Source organism: Hemicordylus capensis, chromosome 1 (assembly GCF_027244095.1).
Source record: "Hemicordylus capensis ecotype Gifberg chromosome 1, rHemCap1.1.pri, whole genome shotgun sequence".
Lineage (NCBI taxonomy): Eukaryota > Metazoa > Chordata > Lepidosauria > Squamata > Cordylidae > Hemicordylus > Hemicordylus capensis.
In genome coordinates, this window is record NC_069657.1 from 426343426 (window position 1) to 426367513 (window position 24088).

At 42.0% G+C, this 24088-nt stretch overlaps 1 protein-coding gene across 18 annotated transcripts in view; it reads right to left on the reverse strand.

Moving 5' to 3' along the window:
• Positions 1-24088, reverse strand: part of THADA (THADA armadillo repeat containing) — a 239717-nt gene that overhangs the window by 200750 nt on the left and 14879 nt on the right. For 15 of the 18 annotated variants that reach the window (XM_053311591.1, XM_053311582.1, XM_053311600.1 and 12 more), the window contains 13 exons: positions 23077-23125; positions 19608-19798; positions 15779-15873; positions 14568-14788; positions 11568-12259; positions 10381-10532; positions 10124-10279; positions 9817-9939; positions 9114-9237; positions 8459-8610; positions 7832-8063; positions 6768-6903; positions 1084-1220 (listed from right to left, as the gene is read on the reverse strand). In XM_053311591.1, the coding sequence (XP_053167566.1) occupies positions 1084-1220; positions 6768-6903; positions 7832-8063; positions 8459-8610; positions 9114-9237; positions 9817-9939; positions 10124-10279; positions 10381-10532; positions 11568-12259; positions 14568-14788; positions 15779-15873; positions 19608-19798; positions 23077-23125 (2460 nt within the window). Of the gene's footprint in view, positions 1-496; positions 605-1083; positions 1221-6767; positions 6904-7831; positions 8064-8458; positions 8611-9113; positions 9238-9816; positions 9940-10123; positions 10280-10380; positions 10533-11567; positions 12260-14567; positions 14789-15778; positions 15874-19607; positions 19799-22516; positions 22648-23076; positions 23126-24088 lie in introns of those variants that run through there. The other 3 variants (XM_053311722.1, XM_053311635.1, XM_053311631.1) reach the window with 3 other exon arrangements.

Here is a 24088-nt window from a genome sequence, read left to right on the forward strand (position 1 = left end):
ATGTGTGTTATTATTATTGCCTTTGGCAACTGCATTCACAATATACTTGTTTTGACAGCTGCTGGACAAGTAGCAGCTCCACTGCGTGTATTGATTTGTGGCCACTCGACTGTTTTCTGGGTCCTTTTGTGGAGCCAGCACCACAAGATCAGTACTCAGTTAGGTTTGGGTGCTGTTGGCTGGGCATGATGGAGATGTTGAGGAGTTACATGGGAATTTCTGGCAGCTCACACCCCTCCCGGATACATTTAGGTACACAATGAACTGGTGTTTCATTCAGCAAGCCAAAGATATTTTTATGGTCATCAGGCGATGGATCCCAGGTACTAGGGATATGCAGAACATTTTGACATTGAAACAGGTCGTTTTCAAGTGTTTCGAGCTTGAAATAAATGCCCTTTAAATAAAGGGCCTGCTTCAAGCTTGTAGCAAAACAATCCAGTTTCAAGTCAAAACATTTTGAGCGCCATCTTGGAGGCCTGCTTTTCCCTTGCTGGATTGGTTTTCTGCACTGACTTCCGATTGGCTTGAGATCTCCTTGCTTCTTGGTTGGCTTGTCATCATACAACTCAAGTGTTGTCATGGGCAACTGTGCCCCCATTGGCTGGGGGGAGGGAGAGGGAACAAAAAAAGGAAAGAGTTTCAAAATGTATAGGGACTGGGAGGCAGAGAGAACCCTTATAGCAGGGGTGGGGAACCTTGGCCCTCCAGCTGTTGTTGAACCACAACTCCCATCGTCCCCAGCCACAATTATTGTGGCTGGGGATGGTGGGAGATATAGTTCAAAAACAGCTGGAGGGCCAAGGTTCCCCACCCCTGCCTTATAGTGTGACTCACTTGAAGAGGATATATCAGGATGGAAGGGAAGGAAGGAAGGTTTGATTTTGTGGTCCTTAGATGTTTTGCAGTTCAGGAACTCTGGTTTACACTCATAGCAATAATACAGAAGTAAAACTGACACTGTCAATGTACCCTAGTCTTATGAGGGCTGGAATATATATCAAACTGAAGTACAGTTCTTGAAACCTAGAACTCTTCTTCAGACCATTACTTCAAGTTTTCTGAGATATATTCAAGGGTTACCTGAGTCAGTGTCCATTGGAATAAGGCCTTCTGGTGATGAACTCTGAACTACTGGAGATACTACAGCAGAAAGCTTATAAGACATCAGAATAAGCTTAGCCACAATCTCCTTCCATTCAAGAATCCGGGTCAAATTACTGTAAGACAATAGATAATGAAATACAAAGTGGATACAGAATTCTACAAAAGTTAAACACAAACACACATACACACAATGAAATTTACTCAAGATTTTAAAATTATGAGTAAAGATATAATCCAGACTAGAACTTTGATTTTACTACAAAAATCAGGCTGTTTTAATGTTCTTCTTAATTACCTTTTTAATTGATCAATCTGATGAAATGCTGCACCAGCCTTTAACATGGAAGATGAGATGAGCAAGGATGGCGGCACCAGTTCCTATTGTTAGCTTTTATCACCAAGCTAAAAATAGGTTAGCGCCATAAAGAAGTGCCAATTACTGCTACCACACTGTGGGATGGGTGCTGTAGTTCAGCGGTAGAGAGTGTGCTTTCCATGCAAAAACTCTCAACAGAATCTCCATGTAGAGCTGGAAAAGACTCCTGTATGGAACCTTGGAGAAACACTGCCAGTCAGTGTAGACTATACTGAACCTGACCGATCAGTGGGGTCAGGAAAGCTTCTTATATTCATATTAACAGCTTCCTTGAGTGACCTTTCAGAAGAGAAAGGTAGGATAGAAATCCTAATTTAAATAAAGTAACAAACAGCAGCCACCATTGCCAAATGGGGCATAATAGCAGCAGTGTCCTACAGCAGTGTAGGAATTAGTGGCAAGGAAGGCATACTTTCATGAGATTCTACATATAAACCATTATGGAGCAGCTATGTTGGTGGACTCCATGAAGCTGATGTACAGGAATAATACAGCAGCTCTAAATGGATTACAGTGAAGAAGCAGCTATAACAGAACAGACTGGCCTCCATAAGTTGCTCCATGTATATGTATAGAAGCGAACCTTTATTTATTTATTTTATTTTATTTTATTTTTGCATTTATATACCGCCTTTCGTTAAAAGACAACCCCAAGGTGGTTTACAAAAGTTAAAACATACAATAAAAAGGCAATAAAAACATCAAGCTAAAAAAATATAAAAACAGGCATAAAAACAATACAACAGGTAAAAACACACAGAAGCAGCAGTAAAAATGATTATGTAAAAGCCTGGGTAAAAAGCCAAGTCTTTACAAGCTTTCTAAAAGCCGTGATGGAGTCCGAGGAACGAATGGCCATTGGGAGAGCATTCCAGAGTCTAGGAGCAGCAACAGAGAAGGCCCTGTCCTGAGTGCATGACAGCCGGGCCTCTCTCATTGTCGGCACCCGGAGCAGGGCCCCCTCAGATGTCCTCGTCAAGCGGGCAGCAACCCTCGGGAGCAGGTGGTCCCTCAAATACCCCGGGCCCAAACCGTTAAGGGCTTTAAAGGTCAAAACCAGCACCTTGAATTGGACCCAGAAACGAACCGGCAGCCAGTGCAACTCTTTCAAAATGGGGGTGATGTGTTCCCAATGGGCAGCTCTGGATAAAATCCTCGCTGCTGCGTTTTGCACTAGCTGCAGTTTCCGGATATTCCTCAAGGGCAGCCCCACGTAGAGCGCGTTACAGTAATCCAGCCACGACGTGACTAAGGCATGGGTAACCGTGGCCAGATCTGCCTTCTCGAGAAAGGGATGCAGCTGGCGCACTAGCCAAAGCCGTGCAAAGGCACCCCTGGCCACCGCCTCCACCTGAGCTTCCAAAAGCAGAGCCGGGTCCAGTAGTACCCCCAAGCTGCGTACTTGCTCCTTCAAGGGGAGTGCAACCCCATCCAGAACCGGTAAAATCTCCTCATCCCGATTAGCTCTCCTACTGACCAACAGTACCTCTGTCTTATCCGGATTCAATTTCAGTTTGTTAGCCCACATCCAACCCATCACGGCCTCCAGCCCCCAATTCAGGACATCCACCGCCTCCCTAGGATCAGATGACAAGGAGAGATAGAGCTGAGTGTCATCCACATATTGCTGACAACTCAGTCCAAATCCCCGGATGACCTCTCCCAGCGGCTTCATGTAGATGTTAAACAGCATGGAGAACAAGACCGATCCCTGTGGGACCCCACAGGCCAACGGCCACGGGGCCGAGCAGTAGTCCCCCAGCACCACTTTCTGGACCCTCCCCCCAAGAAAGGACCGGAACCACTGCAACGCAGTGCCTCCGATTCCCATACTCGAGAGGCGGTCCAGAAGGATACCATGGTCGATGGTATCGAACGCCGCCGAGAGGTCCAGCAGAACCAACAGGGACGCACTCCCACTGCCTAGTTCCCGGCGTAGGTCATCCACTAGAGCGATCAAGGCAGTCTCAGTCCCATACCCGGGGCGGAAGCCAGATTGAAAAGGATCCAGATAATCCGTATCATCCAAGACCCTCTGCAGCTGGGACGCCACCACACACTCCATCACCTTGCCCAAAAAGGGAAGGTTAGACACAGGTTTATAGTTATCCAGGTTGGAGGGATCAAGGGAGGGCTTTTTTAATAGTGGTCTTACCACCGCCTCCTTGAGGCACGATGGCATCCTGCCCTCCCTTAATGAAGCATTAACGATCACCTCCAGCCATCTGCCTGTCCCCTCCCTGGCAGCTTTTATTAGCCATGAAGGGCAAGGGTCAAGAGCGCACGAAGTCGCCCGCACACTGCCCAGGATCTTGTCCACATCCTCAGGCCGCACCAACCGAAAAGAATCCAACACAACAGGACCAGATGGTACCAGAGGCACGTCTGCCGGAACTGCCAAAACTCTGGAGTCCAGGTCAGGACGAATGCAAGCGACTTTATCTGCAAAGTGACAGGCAAACTGATCACAAAGAGCTGTAGATGACTCCTCCCCCATTGTCTGGGGGGTTGTGTGGAGCAAGGTTTTTACCACACAAAACAGCTGTTTGTCTGCACTGAGCAGACACAATGGAGGCGGAGAAAAAGCATTTCTTCGCCGCCCCCACCGCCACGGAGTAGTCCCTAAAATGGGCTCTAGCCCGTGTTCGATCGGATTCGTGACGACTCTTCCTCCAGCGTGGTTCCAGCCGTCGCCCGAGTTGCTTCATCGCCCTAAGCTCCGAGGAAAACCAAGGAGCAGATCGGGCTCCACCAAGCCGGAGAAGGCGTTTAGGAGCAACCATGTCAACAGCCCGGGCCATCTCTCCATTCCAGATATCAACCAGGGCCTCGACAGGGTCACCAGCTCTGGACACTGGAAACTCCCCGAGGGCCGTCTGGAATCCAAGCGGATCCATAAGCCTCCGGGGGCGGACCATCCTAATCAGCCCACCACCCCTGCAGAGGGCAGATGGAGCAGTCAAACTAAACCCCAACAGATGATGATCTGTCCATGACAAGGGAGTGGTCTCAAATTCCCCCACCTCCAGATCGTTTATTTCCCGGTCGGCAAAAACCAGATCCAGAGTGTGTCCCGCCACGTGGGTAGGGCCCGATACCAATTGAGACAGGCCCATGGTTACCATGGAGGCCATGAAATCCTGAGCCGCACCCACTAGGGGGGCCTCAACATGGACATTGAAATCCCCCAAAACAATAAGCCTGGGGGAAGCCAAGGCCACCTCCGAGACCACCCCCGCCAGCTCAGGTAGGGAGACTGAAGTGCAGCGGGGTGGTCGGTACACCAGCAGAATCCCCAGCCTATCTCAGAGGCCCACCCTCAAGGACAAACACTCGAAATTCTGAGATTGCCTGACCGGGCACCTGGAAATGGAGAGGGTCTCTCGAAAGGTGACTGCAACGCCTCCTCCCCGACCCTCGAGGCGGGACTGTTGCACGATCTGGAAACCTGGAGGGCAGAGCTGAGAGAGACCAACCCCGCCCAGCGCATCCAACCAAGTCTCCGTCACACATACCAGGTCAGCACGCTCATCCACAATCAAATCGTGGATGAGAGAGGTTTTTGCATTAACTGACCTGGCATTCAGCAGCAGCACCCTAATGCTCGAGGGAGTGTTCTCAGAGCTCCCCGGGGTCAGAGGGTTGGGAGAAGGGCCGGAAAAAGGAATGGGCCTCAACTGTGCCAGTGTTGCTGTACGCGGATGATGCGGTGCTATTATCCCAGACTTGACTCAGTCTTCTTAGATTGCTGACAGCCTTTGCCCAATATTGCAATGACAGCCCAATATTGCAATGACAACAATTTATCCATTAATTACGAGAAATCCAAGGTCCTGGTTTTTACTAAAGCTAGGAAACTTTATAAGTGGGCGATTAATAAGGAAAATATTGAGCAGGTTTATAAATTTAAATATCTTGGTATACATTTCCAACACAATCTCAACTGGAAATCTCAAAGATTGTATTCTATCTCTATTGCCCATAAAACCCTCAACGCTTTTTTGCGATTTTACTATTCTAAAGGAGGCCAGTATATGCCTATGGTCCTCCAAGTTTTTCGAGCAAAGATTGTAGCCCAATTACTTTATGGCGTCCCACGGATTCAGGGAGTAACGGATTCAGGGAGTAACACCAGAGATGGAAAAGGTTCAGTCATTATTTCTTAGGGCTATCTTTGGGGTTCCCAGGTGTATACCTTACTCTGCATTGTGTTTGGAATCTGGACTTTTTACTGTTCTCCCTAAAGCATGGGAACTTACTTTTACCAGATGGATCAAACTCTGCTTGGATACTCAGGAGCGCTCCTATTTTTTGTTCCTATGGAGAGACTCCTTTCCTAGCCCTTGGTTGTCATATGTTAACAACAAAATAATGCAAATGGGCCTATTTCCCTCTGAAATTCTACTCATGGGAATTGAGAAGGCGAAGGTTACACTTATACAACGCCTTCATGATACTGAGCACCAAAATCTTGTTTCTAGGGGAAACAGGACGTTCTCCCCTATTTTTTAGCATCATGCCCCCTTTGGGGAATAAAGGTGCTAAGTATTTAGCTTCCCTACACTTTCCTAAGTTTAGGATAGCTTTTACTAGGGCCCGTATGAACGTGTTGCCTTCAGGCCTTCTGGAAAAAAGATTTTGCAAGGGATCTTCAGATTATGGCCTATGCCCCGTGGTGCAGGCCTTCCTGAAACTGTTTCGCATGTGCTGCTCTATTGCTCCCTGTATTCTGATACCAGAAAAGAACTCATATTCCCTCTATTGGAGCATTTTCCAGGAAGAGCTGACCCCTTTTATTTGAATTTTTGTCTTGAGGATCTAGACAATGAAATTACCAAGGTGGTGGCGAAATTCTTTTATGTTGCTATTAGACTAAGATCCTGTTTAAGATCTAAATTTTAGGAGCTATTGTTCATTATTATGTACCATACTACTGCTGGTATATTCTTTTTTTAATTTTCTTTTAATTCTTGTATGTTTTCTGTATGGCCTACGGGCGCAATAAATTGATTGATTGATTGATTGAACTGCCTGGACCGATTTCCCCTGTAACGGCCTGCCCAACTCCCACCGCCATACCTCCCTCTGCCCGCTACCCGTGATATTACTGCCCCCACTCCATAACCACTTTTTTGCTCTCCCAGACACATCTCCCCAGACTAACCCACCACGGCTTCTTGGCTTAATAAAAACCAGAACCAGAACCTTTGCACCAGTGCAGTGAAATGCATCTACAGAAGCAAGAGAGTCAATCAATCTCACAGCTAACACTCAAGTTACTCACTTCAATGGTAACTGATGCAAAGCTCCAGTTATACAATGCACTCTACCATACATTGGGAATGAAGCAGCTGCTTGCAGTAAAGATTTCTCAGCTTGAAATATTTCTTCTTCAACAGTTTCCAACAAGTGCTTGATAACTGTAAGTTCATACAAACACAGAAACAAAAACAGCAATCATGGTCAACATCTTGATAAAACACTATTCAAATGCTGAACAGGTTTTAGCAAAGCCAGCAACTGGGTGACAGTAGTCACTTATGGAGATAAAAGTGATCAGTGAAAAAACAAGATGCATCAAAACCAAACAAAAACAAGACCACCACACCATTAGTTCAACCTTTCTATTGGTATCATGAGTTTTGCTGTGGAATACACAATCTAAAGACCTTTTCGCAGCCAACAGTATCACAGCCAACTGATTTAAATTAAACCAGGCAAGATACGATGTGATGGAAGCAGCATCAAGGATACTGACGAATGTATATCTTTTTAGTCACCATCAGTGTTCCCTCTAACAGAGATTCCCAGATGTTGTTGACTACAACTCCCATAATCCCCAAGCAAAAGCCACTGCAGCTGAGAATTCTGGGAGTTGTAGTCAACAACATCTGGGAATCCCTGTTAAAGGGAACCCTGGTCACCATAGCAAGAAAAAACAACTATCAAACTTAAGGGGCAAATCATCAAAAGCAGAAATTTTAAAAGTTGCTAATATCTACTATACAATGATATTTTAAAAGAGGTAATAAAGGTCACCTCCAAAATAGAGTGCAACATATCATCTGTATTTTACTAAGCGTATTGAGAGATGATGTTAATATTGTATGATAGAAGTGGTTGGAAATTTAGCAGGCAGGCAAAAAGAAATCCTCATCTCAAATTATGAATTAATGGTTAAAAGCAGCCTGTGTATATGAACAAATTAATTCTCCAGAAATTATCACATGAAACTGGAAGCCTATTAAATAAGCTTTCAGTTAACTTAAGAACTATTTATTAGGTGTTTAATCAGCTTATCTGAAACAGAGAGAACAAACCAAAAAATATATTTTGCTTAAGACTCACCAGCCAATGTGTTCTCTTCTACAGGATCAGCAGATATGTCTGGATGAGCAAACATATCCTCATCTGGCTGAAATGTGCCCAGAAGTGGATTATTTTTAAAGCACACCTTCAGCAAGTCTTTCCGATGTATTAGGAAATTCAGTAAATAGGAAGCAGTCACACAGTCATAGGGCTTGATACTTGTGCTCAGTTGCATTGCTACTTGAAACAATGGCTGAAGTTTTTCAGAATCCTGAAATACAAAGTTAAAATTCTAGTAGTTTTCTAACACAAGCTTTCTCGAGTTCAGAACTTGCTCTGTGTTCTAATCCAGTTATTTTTGTTCACAAATAGCAAAACAGAGTTGCTAGTATTGGGCAGGAATAGAAACAATCGCTTTAAATAACTGTTCAAACCAGCTACTGGGAATCACTGAGAGGATCAGCCAGTGTCAGATAGTGTTAAACTCACCCATCTTTCACTATAATGTGTGAAATAATCTTCAACCCCAAGGTCAGATGCATTCAACAAGCAATGGCATACCTACAGAGTTTCAAATTGTGTAACACAAATGACAACTAACCATTTCTGCATGATACAATTACGGATGTTTTCAGAAGTACAACACTACTATCTAAGTTTCCATACCTGTAAATAAGACAGTGCAGGGTGTAGTTTCATCAGAAGTTCAAATGCCAGGATCTTTACCTCTTCAAAAGTACTGGCAAAACAGTGAAGTAGTGTTTGAACACGAGTAGGACCAAACTCTTGAGCTATCTGAAACAATTCCTGGCTCTGACCTGTTTCAAAAGAAAATCAGTCCCAAACCCACCCCAGCACAGTATTATGTTATAGTCTTGGAGGAAAACAATTTGTCTTCTATAAATTTAGCACTCAACTATGACAGACAATTACTTCAATGTTAAAACAGCAGTGGAAACCAGTTTTAACACATTTGGGTTGGGATGGTTTTGGTGTTTGGGTTGGGTTTTTTAAAAGTTCAGTTTGCAGTATTGTACCTCTTTACATTACTCTGCTGGGCAATGTTTACATTAGCAAGTGGAACCCGTCATGGGGAAAGGGGGAATAGGGGAGGGAAGCTCAGCATAAACAGCCTGAACATTATGGCCACTCATCTGCAACACAGGGTGTCTGCTTGTGGTTAGCTAATCATCTAAGCCATCAGCTACATGGAGAAGTCTAAACAGAAGTTTAGGAGAAAGGTTACAGTCTTCAGTTATAACAGAAGCCAGCAAAGGCTTCTAACGAAATCCTTTACCACTCCACTGCCAAAGCATCTTACCTTCTGAAATAGGAAATATTCCAGCTATTATTCCTAAGAGTGTTAGGGCAATAAATCTGGTTGGGTGGGATGAACCAGGAAACAGGGCTTCAAAGAGTATGCCACAGAGAGATGACATGAAATCCTAAGGATCACAACAAAAATCTTATTTGATCATAGTCTGCATGCTACAGATACAAAAATGACTTTGAAACGGAGGAATATAAGATGGAAACACCATCCAGCTACCCCATCCTGTCAGTCAGAAGAGTTTTGCCTAAACTTGGAGAGAGATCTCCAAGAGCTAGGGAAGTGCATTCCAGTGGCCTTACATTTCTGTCCTTTGTCCACGTTTGTGCTTATAATTCCCACTCTCCACTATTAGCCCTAAGTCATATTTTTTCTCTCTCCAAACAAGTACTTCTCCACCTGGAAAACATTATGGTGGAGGCAACAGTAACATCACCACTCCTTTGCGAAAGGCATGTTTGAAACTAAACTTATGTAAACCAAAATAATTTAATAATGTTCAGTCCCCTCCAAAACTAATCAGATGCAGATTAACATGATTCCTCTCCTACCACACTGCTGCTCACTATTCTTTACCACCACTCAGACTGACTGCACTTTCAATCCTCCACTTCTGTGACTTCTGGATTATATGAAAACACCTGTACAGTTGTTATATTCATTTCTAGCTTTTGGCACTAAACACAAGATATACCTTGTACTGCTGCAAAGTTGTTAATGGATCCCACATTATAGATTGCTTCAATGGACCTTGCTTGGATTTCATTTGCTGCATTTTATGAACTGTCTGGGAGCTTTCATATATCCGGCAGAACAACTTAAAAAAACAAAACGAAACACCAGCTCATTAGCAACACAGAAAAGAACATCACAACTTATCTCATGTTTAAAATACAAAGCAAAAGCAAATTGAAATCTGCCTTGAAGACCATTTCAGTATAAGATGTACAGCAATTCCTGAGAGCGAGATATGGAGATCCAAACGCACTCTTCAAGATTACCTTTTTCAGTAGGGAACAGATCTGTTGTCTCACAGCTGGAGACTGGCTGTTCAGGTTGTATTTAATAAAAAATTCAATCAACTGCATCTCTTCTATGGAGATAATTTCTGTGCTGCGGTGACTTTCACAAAGCAAACCTAAAGCATCTATCCGCACCTTTACAAGAGATAGAAGTGTATTTTTAATGAAAATTTTTATTGAAACCACCACCTGAAAAACAAAACATCACAATACAAACAAAATACTTGCACCTATACCTGATCATGCTGGTGAACTAGACCCTGTTTGATACATCCAACTGATACAAGGCTGCCATGCATCATGTCTGTGAACTGCAGGTGCCCATGGGCTCTAGCTGTCCTCAGGCATGCCATCAAAGCTCCAAGTGAACCTCGGGTACTGCAAGATCCTATCAAAATAATTAAGTCTTTGTTAACAACACCACATGCTAGAAATCAACCTCCTTGAAGCTTTCATGAGCATGTGTCCTTAGAAAAGAACTCCCTCGTGAAGCCAAAGTGCTTACTTTATTTCTTTCACAAATTTGTGCTCGTTTGATGATGGTGTGTACGCCGAAACATTTTTATTGATGTGTACCAAATTTTATTTTTGAGCAAAAAATAATTCATATCCTGTGATTAATCCTGATATACTCTTGATCATTCTTTATGGTCACAGAGAAAATGTGACCATAAAGAATGACCAAGAGTATATAAGTCCTTCATGAAGAAGCTTAAGCGAAAACTACTGAAATCCGGACAGTTTTTTAAGGACTAAGGACTAACCAGCAAGGACTAATCACAGGATATGAATCAAAGTATCATCTTAATCTATTTCAGATGAAGATATTTACACCTCTATGTACATAGAAGGATGGAACACCAACATTTGCTCTATGAATTTTTACATATTCAATTTGTATGTTTATTATGAATGAGATATCCTTCATGTGCCTTATTTATCCTCATGCTTATATTAGAATTGTTGGCTTACGGCACACCCATTGAGGTATGAACTACATTATATGCATATTTTAAAATATACTATTCTATATATTTAACTGATTATTTTTTGAATTTTTATGTTTATATAATTTTTTGCATTCACACAGTTTGTTGGTTGTTTTTGGTTTTTCATTACACATGTGGCCCCTTTTGTATTTGTGTTAAAATAAAATGTTTAGCAAGCTTTACTTGAACATATCATAAAGGACAATTGCTGTGCTCTATTGCAAGTATAAGGATGCATAAACAAGGAGGTTCTGATGTATGTTTCCAGTCATCAAGGTACATTCCTCTCACTTGGGGTCAGAACAACTGAGATTCCAGAATTTCTGAAGCCCTGCTCTTGTCAAAAATATCTGCCAAAACAAGTCAAATATCATCATCCTCCACCAACCCTACTGTTTAAACACCCCTTAAGTGAAAATATCGTCTGATCTTACCCACGTTAGATTCAGCTGAAGTCTGAAGAATTTTAATCATGTAGTTCAAACATTCAGGGCTACATTTCAGCAATTTTGGTAGGTAATAATCTGTTACATAGGTAGCTTGCTCTGGATTCCCATCACACAAAATTAAAAGGAGGGGAGACACCCATGTCTCATGCCAATTGTCAATCCAATTGTCTCCTTCCAATACAGATGTAAGATGCCTCTTGTGATTCATAAACATGGTTTCCAATAGATCACTCGCATAAGGTGCAAAAGACTGATCACTCATTGCATCCAAAATTTGTGCAGGAATTGTCCTATCCATTGCCAGAATATTTTCAACACCAACACATTCCACAAGACAACCAAGTGATGAGTATTTGCCTTTAACATGCCATTCTAAACTCAGCAAGCTCTCAGTCAACCCTAAGAAGAATGAGTCTAGTTTTACAACTGATCCTTTTACAGTAGCATGGTGTATTTGGAGGAGATTCTTGAATATGAGTTTGGTCTGGTGTCTAACAGCATCCAAAGGATGTTCCCAGTGTGCATACACATAATCCAGCATTTTCCCCATCATGTCCGAGTTTCCATTGAGACCGAACTTCAGGTTGTCAGAACTTGACTGAAGAACATCCAGTGCTGAATTAGTCCACACAGATAAAATTCTGGACAAGGAAGCTGCCATAACAGATTCTTTTAGCCTTTGAGAAACAAAAAAGATGGTTATTTTTAATTGGTTTTCGTTGTAAACTGCCTAGAAATGCTTGCTCAGGAAGCAAGGAATTGCCTAGAAATTGCTTAGGAATTGCCTAGAAATGCTTGTTATACAAATGTAAAAAATAAATAAATAAAAGCAGCGGGCAACTGCCACATTTTAAAATCAGCACTAATTTTAACCTCAATGTTTGCTAAGTTTGACACCATTACGAAGATGTGATTACTACTACACATACTATTCAGATAAGTATTAGTAATCACAGATATCCCAAATACAGAACTTGCTACATTCTCACCTAAGTTATCTTTCAAAAATACAGCAGTACAGTATTTTACTGCAGCACAGCTTGCTTATTTATTTATTTGATTTTTATACCACCCTTCCAAACTGGCTCAGGGTAGTTTACAATAGTGATTCATACCTCAGTGTTCATTTATACCATGACCCAGTGTTCATTATTATACCACAGTAATTCATACCATGAGCCACCTAATGGCGTGGCAGGGAAGTATTGCCTAGGGAGCAAGAGGTTGTTGGTTTGAATTCCTGCTGGTATGTTTCCCAGACTATGGGAAACTCCTTTCTCAGGCAGCAGCGATATAGGAATATGCTGAGAGGCATCATCTCATACTGAGCAGGAGATGGCAATGGTAAACCCCTCCTGTACACTACCAAAAGACAACCACAGGGCTCTGTAGTCACCAGGAATCAACACTGATGCGACAGTGCAACTTTTCCTTTAATCCATACCTTATTTAGTAATTCATACCAAGGGCCCCCATGGTGGCTTACAAAAGCATTAAAAATACAAGGTCATACAAAAGACAAAATATAACCAGTCAAAATTACATTAAGAATCATAACAGCATAAAACATACAAACATGGGAGGCAGGAGAAAGAGAAACAGTTCACACTGTACAAACAAAACACATGAGATTAAGAGAGGAATCCTTGCTCTCCCCATCACCTTCCCCACTCATCCACTGCCTGTCTTGGCCAATATCTCCAAATGAGACCACAAACTCGAGTGTATCTTTATATGTAAAAGTCTTAGAATGTATGCAACAAATCCTGTGGTACGTGGCACGTCTCACGAGAGTTCTGACAACACTTGGCAAGAGAAAAAGAGAGAGAGAGAGAGAGAGAGAGAGAGAGAAGACACAGAGGAGGCTAAGGAGTGGATGCAGGGGCAGCTGCTGCCAAGGAGGAGCAGGAAGGCCGCAGAAAGAGCAGCAGCATCGCTCCCTCCCTCCCTCCCTCAGCTCCAACCGCCAACCTCCAACGCCGTGCCGAGGATGGCCAAGCCAGAGCTTCAACAGAAACAGAAGGTTGTCTTGAAACACAAGTATTTTCCAGACAAGAAGCAACTCTCAGTACTGTTTCACTGAGTGAATTTCTCTTCACTTTCACATCAGTCATCATGAGGTAGCAGAAAAACAGGTTACTCACCTGTAACAGATGATCCTCGAGTAATCCATGAGTATTAATCCCCTGCTAACTGGGCAAAGAGGCACCTTTTACCGTGGTGATTCTCTTTATTTAGCAGGGGGAGAGTAACTGGCCCTATCCACCCCCAGCACAGTACTTCCAGTGACTGTTGCTGGTGTCTATCTTATGTTTCTTTTTAGAATGTGAGCCCTTTGGGGACAGGGAGCCATCTTATTTGTTTGTTATCTCTCTTTGTAAACCGCCCTGAGCCATTTTTGGAAGGGCGGTATAGAAATCGAATTAATATTATTATTATTATTATTATTGTTATTACTACTACTACTACTACTACTACAACCTGACTGTGTAAACAAGAAATAATTACAACAAGCTATGGCATTATTTTTGACTATTCCACAGTAGACCTCTCCTCCCATGTGTGACAAGGCCCTTTTGCTGGGGTTGAGTTGGTTAGTTTAAAAATTTAATAGGGTGGCTGACAGAGGAGAATTACTCAAAGTAGTCCCATTGGAACTAAAAGGCCTAACTTGCCCTTTCAATTCCAAAGAGACTACTTTTAGTAATTTTCTTCATCATATCAGCCTGTATGCTTTAGCATGCTTTATTTAGTCCAAGGCTACACAGGTTCAGCCCACCGGTTGTTGTTAAACTACAACTCCCATCATCCCTGAATATTTCCCACTGTGGCTTGGGATGATGGGAGTTGTAGTCCAAAAATAGCTGGAGGGCCAAAGCTGTGCACCCCAATCTAGACATTTAGCATGTTCATTTATACTGTAACATACATTCCAGTGATTGGAGACGCAGAGTTCCAGCTAACTGAATAAAACCATATATTTACCGTGTACTCAATATCAACAAAGTCATTGCAATATCCAAGAGCAGTTTCTCTCCATTCTGGCCCATGCTGCCATTCTTCCACTCCAACATGGCAAGTGCTCCATGGCAAAGGAAGAGGAGGACAGAGTCAGAAATCTCAGCAAGACAAAGACTCCCACAGTTGTCCAGGAACCATTCTGGTATATCTGAAGATTTCAGCGAGCCGAGAAGCAAATCACTGATCTACAAAATACGACACAAGGTCACTAAACGAAAAAATAAACCATATATAGTAGAGCATAGATTGTCAAAAAGCACAATATGCTTTGTAAAAACAGTTTTCTGTGTATGCTTTGTGTTTTTGTCCTAGAAATATGAAGTATGAGGGGGTATGCATTCCTTCATTTACTCCCTAATGCATCTTGTCTTGAACTTTAGATTGTAAGTCTACAGGCAAGGCTTGTTCTTAATTTTTGTACTGCGCAATAATAAGGAACTCTTAACACCCATGCACTAAATTAGACAAATACCTGCACTTTATCGGTCAGCTGCTCTAAGCTAGGCTTGTAAAAGATGGTTGTGTCATCTAATTTCTTTCAGAACATGAATGATAATCATGCAAAAAAGAGAACAGGAAACGTATTGCCACTTTCTCTAATACCTTTCTCAGTTCTTTTTCCTTGAGATTATCGTTGTTGAATAAGCCATCAAAACCATGTTCTTTGTCCCACCCCCATCAGTATTCCTCTGCAAGAAAATTGATCAGGGAAAGTTCTATGATAGGCAGCTCTATCCTGTGCAGGCTTAATATGAAGCAAGTCCTACTGAGTTCAATAGGACTGATTCCCAAAGTAAGTGTGCGTAGGATTGCAGCCTAAGATTCTTGAGCATGGGAAAAGTTATTAATTGTAATTCAGGAAAAACGGAACTGGGACCAGCTGAGCTCCAACACAAAAAATTTTGGAGTCTGCAACCAACACCAAGATGGATTTTATATTTTTAGTCACTCTGCTTCCACAGAAGTCAGCTTAATATGGAGGTTTTCAAACTTGAGACCTCAGATGATGCTGGACTAAAGCTTCCTCCTTTGGTCATTATGGTTGGGGATGATGAGAGTTGTAGTCAAACCACATCTTAGGTCCCAAGTTTGAAAGCAGTCTGGATTAATACATTACGAGTGTATTATTTCGCTGCAAATTTTAATTTCACTTTTATAAAAGAAAACATACTTACCAAACAAGGGAGCTTTTCAGCTGGTTCAAACATAGTCTTAGTAAAGAGAACAACAGCCAATCCTGCTGTAGTCTGGACAGTCTGTAAGAGGTCTACTGTATAAAAAGGGGGGGGGATTCTTTAACAATTCTCATTTCCTAGAACAGGAGATATGCTTCCAATATGTATTTGTCCATGTTTAGGAAGGAGGGATTCTCTAGATAAACTTTCCACCCTCTTGCACTAAATTATAGGCATGGGTATTGTCTCAGAGTTGGGGGAGGAGGGAAGTATATTCACTCCACTCCTTCTCCTGTCAGCGGGAGCCAAAAGCCTGAGCTCCTCTCCGGGAGTCCACCAGACCAACAAACCCCATCCCTACTGATAATCTCATCTTCGGCAGCCCCTGCCTTAAATAAAGCCCTATATTTAGGACACTCCTCCCCGCTTCCAGCTTGTTCCTTCTTCCCTGGCCAGACAAGTGGATTGGCCACCCAATCCCTGGCCTCCAAAGGGGACTTGTTCTCCAACTCCACCACCTTCATTAGCCTTTCTACACACGTTTGCAGCTATGGAGCTGATGATATCGCTATTCCATCTCCACCATTCTGCTGCCTCTTGGGCTGCACCCACTCATCCCCCAGCAGCTGTTGCATGCCTCTCTGAGCCTTTCCTGATTTCTGAAAGGTAATTATTGGGGTTATCCTCTCGGCACACTGCCATTTGACTGGGTAAACCACCCTGCCTCGCGGAGGAGGGTGGGAAACCCCGACAGTTTTCATTCTTATTGTTGCCACATCCATCACATTAAGCCTCATAACTGTATTAGGGATGTGCAGAAATCACAATTCAAAGAGCGATTTGCAACACATCCCCAGCACCTTTAAAAGGGAGGAGTGTATGTCCATATCTGCTCCTCTGCTGCTCTCTCACAGCTTCCTGTTCAGGGGGGCATGGCCCCCAGCTGCCATAGTGCACTGGTGGCGTTCTCCATGTGTGTGCCACTGTCACACATGGGAGCTGGGGAGAGCACCGCCAGTGTGCTGTGGAAGCTGGGGTGTGCGTGTGTGTGCATGCCACCCAAACAGGGAACAGCAGGCGAGCAGCAGAGGAGCAGGTATGGACTCCTCCCCTCCCATTTAAAAGGTGCCGGGGATGTGTTCTGAATCGCTCTTCGAATCGCAATTCATGCAAATCCTTAAACTATGCCAAAAATATAGGATAGAATACCAACAAAAATACTGAAAACTCTCAGAATTTGCAAGATAAAATAATCAAGGAAACTGTACGTGAAAATCTAGGAACTGGACTCAACTCATGCTTCTCATTTAGCATTTTAAAATTCAGGTCCAACTGTGAACCTAAACAGCATGTTTATTAAGCAAGCACCTAGCAAGGTGTGCTCATAAGGCCACAATGCAGTACCTACTAGAAAAAGATTTTATTTATTTATTTATTTATCTGATTTATATACCACCCTTACAAAATGGCTCAGGGCGGTTTACAGTTAAAACAAACCACTAAAACAGTAAAGAGCTAAAACAAATTAAAAACAATATAACTAACAATTTAAAAACATTTTAAAACAACAATTAAACCATTACAGTAATAAAAAACCCCAAAATCAGGTTTTAAATTTTAAAATAAATCAGATTTTAAAACCCCCAAAATTTAGGATGCTGAGTAAGCTTGGGTGAGGAGATGGGTTTTCAGGTGTTTTTTGAAAATTGCCAGAGATGGGGAGGATCGTATCTCAGCAGGGAGCGCATTCCACAATCTCAGGGCAGCAACCAAGAAGGTCTGTCTCTGTGCAGCCACTAAATGAGTCGGCGGTAACTGGAGACGGATCTCCTCAGATGACCTCAATGGGCGGTGGGGCTTGTAATAAAGAAGATGCTCTCTTAGATACCCAGGGCCTAAGCCATTTAGGGCTTTGTAACTAGCATTTTGTATTTTCAGTCAACATCATCTTGTGACACTTGTTACTAGGGAAGAGAGCCAGCGTGTTGTAGTGATTAGAGTGCTGGACTAGGACCGGGGAGACCCAAGTTCAAATCTCCATTCAGTCATGATACTAGCTGGGTGACACTGGGCCAGTCACTTCTCTCTCAGCCTAACCTACTTCACAGGGTTGTTGTGAGGAGAAACTTAAGTATGTAGTACACTGCTCTGGGCTCCTTGGAGGAAGAGCAGGATATAAAATGTTAATAATAATAATAATAATAATATTTACAAAACTAGGAAGAATCACATTTTCTCAATATGAAAATTTTTATCCCATAGGAGCACATTATATCTCCCAATTCTATTAATTTAGGACACACTGCAGATAGCAAAACAAAATAATTCTCTTCTAAAAACAGCATTGTTAAAATGTTGTTTTTAAGGGTCAAATCACCACGATATTCTCGCATTGCTCCTCTTTCAGAAGAACTATTTCAGCATCTTACTAAAAGAACATAAGAACAGCCCTGCTGGATCAGGCAAAAGGCCTATCCAGTCCAGCATCCTGTTTTACACAGTGGCCCACCAGATGCCTCTGGGGAGCCCACAGGCAATTGTTATGTGCATGCCCTCTCTCATGCTGTTGCTCCTCTGCAACTGGTACTGAGAGGCATCGTGCCTCTGAGGCTGGAGGTGGCCCACAGCCACTAGACTAGTAGTCAATGATAGACCTGTCCACCATGAATCTGTCTAAGCCCCTTTTAAAGCCATCCAGGCTGGTGGCCATCACCACATCCCATGGCAAGGAATTCCATAGATTAATTATGCACTGTGTGGAAAAAATACTTCCTCTTGACAGTCCTAAATTTCCCAGCCTTCAGTTTCATGGTATCACCCCTGGTTCCAGTGTTGTGAGAGAGGGAGAAACAATTATCTCTGCCCACCCTCTCCACTCCATCCATAATTTTATACATCTCAATCATGTCTCCCCAGTCACCTCTTTTCCAAGGTAAAGAGCTCCAGATGCTGCAGCCTAGCCTCATAAGAAAGGTGCTCCAGGCCCCTGATCATTTTGGGTGCCCTCTTCTGCACCTTTTCCAGTTCTAAAATATCTTTTTTAAGATATGGTGACCAAAGCTGTCCACAATATTCCAAATGTGGCCGCACTATAGATTTGTATAAGGGCATTATAATATTAGCATATTTATTTTCAATAACCTTCCTAACGATTCCTAGCACAGAATTAGCCTTTTTCACAGCTGTCACACACTGATTCAACACTTTCAATGACCACGACCCCAAGATCTCTCTCCTGGTCAGTCACTGATAGCTTAGATCCCATCAGTCTATATGTGAAGTTGGTGTTTTTTGCCCCAGTGTGCATCACTTTATACTTGCTTACATTGAACCGTATTTGCCATTTTATCACCCACTCCCCCAGTTTGGAGAGATCTTTTTGGAGCTCCTAACAATATATTGTGGATTTCACTACCCTAAATAGTTTAGTGTCATCTGTGAATCTGGCCACTTCGCTGGTCACCTCAACTTCTAGATCATGTATGTATAAGTTAAAGAGCTCTGGTCTCAGTACCGATCCCTCGGGGACCCTACTTCCTACCTACCTCCATTGTGAAAACTGTCCATTTATTCCTACCCTCTGTTTCCTGTCCTTCGACCAGTTACCAATCCACATATGAACCTGTCCCCTTATTCCATGACTGCTAAGCTTACTCAAGAGCCTTTGGTAGAGAACTTTGTCAAAAGTTTTTTGAAAATCCAAGTATACTATGTCAACCAGATCAAGGATACTATGTAAGGATACTACACTATGTATAGTATCAAGGATACTGTCAAAGGCAATATAGCAAACAGAACATTAACAAAATCTTAAATTTGTACTACTTACCATTTACTAAGAAGCATGTAAAACTATTCAGCAGCCCACACATACTTTGCCAAATAGGAGAATCGAGTTTCTTCCAAATATTTTCCTGAATATTTTCTTGTATTTTTTGTATCAGCATCATTGAAACTTTAACACCCATCAACAAATCATGCATCAGTCGAGTTTGAGCAATGCGATTTCCACTGAACTTCCTTTAAACAACGAATTTCAAATCAGTGAAGATTATGCATGTGCAGAAAATGTGAAACATAAACACTCGGACTATTATTTTAAAAATATGATTTTTTAAAGCAACAGAATGAAATGGGGTGCTCTCTTATTGCTTCCAGAGTTTGCAAGTGTGAGAACACCAATTAAAATCTACCTGCTGGCCAGAACATTTCAGCCTAGCAAGGACCTTAAGCTCCTTCATCTCAAGTAGGTTCTTTCTCAGGTACATGTGAGAATGAAGGAATTAGGCAGAGGGGATGATTTCCACTGCTAATGTAAAACTTAAAATATACATTAACTCGCAAGTGAGGACCTTTGTTGGCCGAGCAAAGTCATTTTGTGTAGATTACACTTCTAGGAAAGTTCAAGAAATTAAATAAATGCTATAGAATTTTTTAATTAACATGTTTGCAAAAGGAAGTAAAAGAACAGTTTGACATTTGTAGGATTTCAACTTCAAACATTATTCCTTTTATTGAATAATGATCATATATGGTAAATTTAAATCAGTAAATTTGAATCTGAGAAAGATCTGCTTTTCTTAGGCATTATGTCATTTTGGAGTTACTGATCTGATTTTTTAGTGGGTGGTGCTTTTTTATAGAATTAAAAATATGGTGATTATATTCAGAATTGCTTCGTTTAAAAAAATTATAAACCTTTCACCAAGGATATTCTGGTGTAAAACGTAGGGCATTTAGATAATTTCAGTTGCAGGATTGTTCATGCAAAATTTGGTGTCTTTAGGTTATTGGAAAATATGACTTCATTTCACACAAACATACAAATTCTTCAAACTACATATATAAATGTTTCAGCAACTGCTGTCAATCACAGTTAGGCCTGGGGCTGGTTCAGACAGTATTTCATCTTCCAGCCCTAACACAAGCAATGACGACATATGTACCCCTCTCAATGCACCGGGACACCTTTCCCTAATCGCATGGGGAAGAGGGCAGTGCATCCCAATCACTCCACTACATGTGCACATGTTTAGTGCTAGGGCTGGCAATTAGGTCTGAAACGGCCACTAGAAAATATGTAACACAAAGTTTTGCGTAAAATACCACAATCATAAAATAAGACCTGACTAAAGCCACACATAAAGGGATGCACAGTATTCTCCAAAGCTGTTTCACACATGGTGATAAGAAGATAACTGAACAGGAAAGTGGTTCACTTCATCCCTCTAGGCAGGGGGAAAAACAAACCCTGTTTTGGAGAGAGGGGCTAGAACTCAAGAATTTTCCAAAACTGCTCTGCAAATGTGTGTGACTGCAAATGAGCAAAATCACCCATTTGTGCGATTGCACAGATGCCATGAAGAAGAAAATAAGTGGCAAAGTTTCCTATGTGTTACTCATGAGTTAATAATCACTTGTGATTTAAAAGGTGCATTTTGATCTGTAGTGGACATCGCTGACGGTTAAAAAGTCAAGTTCCTTTTCATCAATAAGCTGATTCCAGAACTTAATCGAGAAGCAATTGTGTTACTGGAGACTGAACTGTGCTCAAAATATATGACAGTGTTCTCCATTCCAAGGAAATGAAGACCTCACAGACTCTAGTAACTGAGTCTTACAAAATCCTAATTTGCACTAGCTTGTGCAATGCATTAGTTAGCAAAGGTCCCAGAGTCAGCCCTCAGACTCAGAGTCATCAACTCAAAACTGCATCCTCCACTGTTCTAAGGCATGGATATTTTCCTCCTCCAGTGCCAGCACTACAGGTGAAACTCGGAAAATTAGAATATCGTGCAAAAGTCCATTAATTTCAGTAATGCAAATTAAAAGGTGAAACTGATATATGAGACAGACGCATTACATGCAAAGCGAGATAAGTCAAGCCTTAATTTGTTATAATTGTGATGATCATGGCATACAGCTCATGAAAACCCCAAATCCACAATCTCAGAAAATTAGAATATTACATGGAACCAAGAAGACAAGGATTGAAGAATAGAACAATATCGGACCTCTGAAAAGTATACAGTGTACTGTGCTTGATTGGCCAGCAAACTCGCCTGACCTGACCCCATAGAGAATCTATGGGGCATTGCCAAGAGAAGGATGAGAGACATGAGACCAAACAATGCAGAATTGCTGAAGGCTGCTAATGAAGCATCCTGGTCTTCCATAATACCTCATCAGTGCCACAGGCTGATAGCATCCATGCCACGCCGCATTGAGGCAGTAATTGCTGCAAAAGGGGCCCAAACCAAGTACTGAATACATATGCATGCTTATACTTTTCAGAGGTCCGATATTGTTCGATTCTTCAATCCTTGTCTTCTTGGTTCCATGTAATATTCTAATTTTCTGGGATTGTGGATTTGGGGTTTTCATGAGCTGTACGCCATGATCATCACAATTATAACAAATTAAGGCTTGACTTATCTCGCTTTGCATGTAATGCGTCTGTCTCATATATCAGTTTCACCTTTTAATTTGCATTACTGAAATTAATGGACTTTTGCACGATATTCTAATTTTCCGAGTTTCACCTGTAGGTTCATACAAGCCCTCAGCCAAGTGTTTTGCAGACAGCTGCCATCTTTTTCTTCCTATAACCCAATACCTCCACCATTACAAGTAAAAGAAGGTGGCAACTGCCAGCACAGCTGCCAAGGGCCATCTGCGCCACTGCCACCAAGGCACCAACCCCCACAAAGGTTTGCGTATTGGTATTGGGTGGCTGACCTTGACAGTACTGGCAGCAACTTGGAGCACTTATTAGCAGCTGCACTGGTGGCCACCATCTTTTTCACCAGGGGTCAACCATGGATCCTTTGACATCCGTAGGCCTAAACTGGCCCAGTGCCTAAGCTGGCTGCCCCCTAATGCCACCCCTACTCCTCTAGAATTTAAAAGAGAGAGAGAATTGAGAAAAAACTGGGAAGAATTCACCAGCGTAAGCCCCAGAGTTCTAACACAATATCATTCAACAATATTTTATATTCCACATTGTTTGTTTGATTTATATCCCGCTCTTCCCAAAAGGCTCAGAGCGGCTTACAGAATTCTTTAGATTTCAGAACTGTTCTGATAACTTTTTTAAAAAGAATACTAAACCATAATACTTTATCTACAAAATCTGACTAAATTCTAGGAACACATCCATGAATCACACACCGACACAACTCAGTCCCTCTTGGGAAATGGCAAAGAGATAAAATATATCCTACCAAATAGCTTTTATTATGTCTCTACTCTATGCTTCTCACATTTCCCTGCACTTTATATTTAGTAGCAGTTCTCACCTGTTTTCTTCCTCTGTTTCAAGTAGAGATTTCTGAAGAAAGTGAAGAGCTATGAAATTATAGTTAGAAAGTATATATGAGCAATTATTTGGTATAACAGAATGGTCTCAAATAAAAATGTAACAAGCAATGGAAAAGCAAATTATGCATTATTAAAATAAAGTGTCAGAACTGTAAAGGTAAAGTGTGCATTCAAGTCATTTTCAACTCTTGGCACCCACAGCACCCTGTGGGGTTTTTTTTGGTAGAATACAGGAGGGGTTTGCCATTGCCTCCTCACGTGCAGTTTTGAGATGATGCCTTTCAGCATCTTCCTATATCACTGCTGCACAATATAGGTGTTTCCCATAGTCTGCGAAACATACCAGTGGGGATTCGAACCGGCAACCTTCTGCTTGTTAGTCAAACATTTCCCCGCTGCGCCACTTAAGGTGACGTTTCTCAGAACTGTAATACAGACTTAATACCAAAAGCAACAGAATTCCCTCTCATTTTTTTGCCACACAGTAGGTACTTAGGGAACCGTCAATATCCCAATTTTGGCCTCTAAGCGTAATGTCATATTCTCCATAACGGCCAGATTAATATGTTGAATGACATACTAATGAATTGAATGAAACTAAAAATAGTATACAATATTCTGCCTCTCATATGAAGCAATATTCTGCTTCCTCACCTTCTACATCAAGTCTTCTCTGCACAGAATATAAACAGCTTTATTATAGCTTGCGTATCTGAAGGCCCTCCTGCCTCCCTACAAACCCATCTGTAAAAGACCCTTTTATTTGTTCAGACTTTTACCCCTAAGGGGCTGCCGGGTCTCTCAGCTTTCCTGTTTCTGTTGGCCTTTTTAATGGTTAGTGTTTTTTGGTGTTTTATGGTTTCTACTGTTTCACTGATCTGAAGGTTTTAAATGCAACTTTGAGATGCATTATGAAAGGTGCTATAAAATTGAACAACAAATAAAATAAATCAGAAACCCTGCTCTCAGCCCCCACCATTTGAGGTTAGG